General features: G+C 42.2%; 1 protein-coding gene across 1 annotated transcript in view; it reads left to right on the top strand.

Moving 5' to 3' along the window:
- Positions 1–652: 652 nt before the first annotated feature.
- LOC107570922 (rap guanine nucleotide exchange factor 5) overlaps positions 653–2438 on the top strand; it is a 47134-nt gene continuing 45348 nt past the window's right edge. The window contains exon 1 of the mRNA XM_016257205.1: positions 653–1053. Coding sequence (XP_016112691.1) covers positions 895–1053 — 159 coding nt within the window. The 5' untranslated portion in view covers positions 653–894. The remainder of the gene's footprint in view (positions 1054–2438) is intronic.

Genomic DNA, 2438 nt, shown 5'->3' with positions numbered 1-2438 from the left:
CCAATCACTGCAAACTATTTAAACAGTACTTGACATGTAGAAAAATGATTTGGTCTGATTTGTTAAGGTGGGCAGATGAAATCATTACAGAGGCTTGATGGGAAAAACTTAAACCAGTTACTTTTTTAAATGTTAAGGTTTCTATTTTATATAAGCTATTCAACATCTGAAAGTGAGGTATCGTGTGATTGGAAAAATGCTGAGATCTGCGAAATAACCTCATTTTATCTCCAACATCAGCTAAAATTGCCCATGACCTCTTTGGTCTATGTAGGCTGTGTTTATGGTTGCTTTCATTAATTCTCAGATTGAAAGCAAGGATTGGTTATATTTATAAGAACAACAAAGCACACAGACACTGGCATGACTACATTTTATTATCAGTTAAAATGATGCATAAAATGACAATTTAGCTGCTGAGGAACGGCACATATTGCATATCTCCCTTTTAAAGGTTTGAGCTTTGATATATTTCCAATGCAGAATGATAAAAGACCACCTGACGAGTTGTTTGCATTATTATGTTTATTTGAAAAGTGGCCATTTTATGTAAATTCACAGTATTCTGTGTCCTCGTTTAGCAAGGTAAACTTGTGTTTCTACTTCAGAAGAGATTATCCTCAAAAGTTGGACAATAGCTGAGTTTTCTTTCAGGTGCAGGTTTCATATATAAGCAGAGGTCTGTCGAATGTCCTCATTTAGGCAGCGAGGTGTGTGTGTGTGTGTGTGTGTGTGTGTGATCGCTGGGTGGAGCAGCAGTGTACGGCGGGTCTCGTCTCTCTTCTCTCTCGGTTGAGCGGCTCATTGCGGCGGCTGGAGATCCATCGAGCGGCGGCGGCGGAACGTCTCCAGCGTCCGTGTGCGTGAAGCAGGTGGAGGTGGAGGAGGAGGAGGATGATGGAGGAATCCGACAGCATCCCGTGCACCGCGGAGGACGGACTCCTGTCGAGCTGGAGATGGAACAGAACCGCCAGGGATCAGGTCCAGATCAAGCAGAAGATCCGAGATCTGCCCGGATTGTTAAAGCACGGACTGAACCTGCGCAAAAAGAGCGTGAGTTACCAATAAATGCGTGATGAAGAATGTGTGTCTCGGGAAAAGAGGACAACTTGGGATGCCAGTTTTGCACAGGGAGCTTGGCAGCTGCAGTTCCTCCGCTATCTCCTTCCATGCTATGTCCTTTTTGGTGCGGTCATGATAGCAGCTAGAGGACACATCGTACAAACATGCCCTCTGCTGCCACAACTCAACTTGTTCTTTATGGGTATCCCACATACCAGTACACCTTCTACTTTTTTTTGCCTCCATGGCATTGAAATTGTAGCGCTGCTGGTTGTGTGGATCAATACGTCATTTCATTTTGCAATTTCATTGGCTGCTGAGTAGACGCAGGTCGTAGCAGCAAACACACTGTGCATTGATCATGCTGAATTTCTGACACTGTCAGAAAACTATCGTAGGCTTTGAACCCTTTCTCACTGTACGACATAGGATCACCGATTAAGAGCCACGATCACAGAAATCATCACAATTGCTTCACGATGGCAATCTTTCATCTGGGACAGCCACCAATTGTGCAGTGTATCCCGGGCTTTACACAGATCCATGAAAATGTTACACACACTGCCAACACACATTTCAGTTCAAACAACTTGTAAAAGTGCATGTAGCATCCTATGACCCCTTTAACTAGTAAATTTCCCAAATAGTTCACTCAAAGATGAAAATTTGCTGAGAATTTACTCACCCTCAGGCCATCCGAGATGTAGATGAGTTTGTTTCTTCATCAGATTTGGAGAAATGTAGCATTGCATCAGTGTCTCAGCAGTGGATGCTCTGCAGTGAATGGGTGCCGTCAGAATGAGAGTCCAAACAGCTGATAAAAACATCCCAATAATCCACAGCACTACTGTCCATCAGTTAACATCTTGAGAAGACAAAAGCTGCGTGTTTGTAAGAAACAAATCCATCATTAAGGTGTTTTAACTTTAAACCATGCTTCCAGCCAAAATACGAGTCCATAATCCATAATAAAACTTCCTTTACTTAAAAAGTCATCTGATTTGAATCAGGAGAGCAATCTGCACAGATCAAGCACCGTTTACAAGCCAAAACAGCTCTAAACCAATATGTGGCTGGATTTTGATGTGAGAGACAACAGGAGAAGTGTTATTATGGATTATGGACTCATATTTTGGCCAGAAGTGATGATTTAAAGTAAAAAAACATCTTAATGATGGATTTGTTTCTTAAAAACATGCAGCTTTTGTCTTCTCCAGATGTTAACTGATGGACTGGAGTGGTGTGGATTATTGTGATGTTTTTATCAGCTGTTTGGACTCTCATTCTGACGGCACCCATTCACTGCAGAGCATCCATTGCTGAGACACTGATGCAATGCTACATTTCTCCAAATCTGATGAAGAAACAAACTCATC

Source organism: Sinocyclocheilus grahami, unplaced genomic scaffold (assembly GCF_001515645.1).
Source record: "Sinocyclocheilus grahami isolate Dianchi unplaced genomic scaffold, SAMN03320097.WGS_v1.1 scaffold1521.1, whole genome shotgun sequence".
NCBI classification, from domain to species: Eukaryota; Metazoa; Chordata; class Actinopteri; order Cypriniformes; family Cyprinidae; genus Sinocyclocheilus; species Sinocyclocheilus grahami.
Note: the sequence above shows the minus strand (reverse complement) of the source record. Positions and strands in the feature narration are given on the sequence as shown.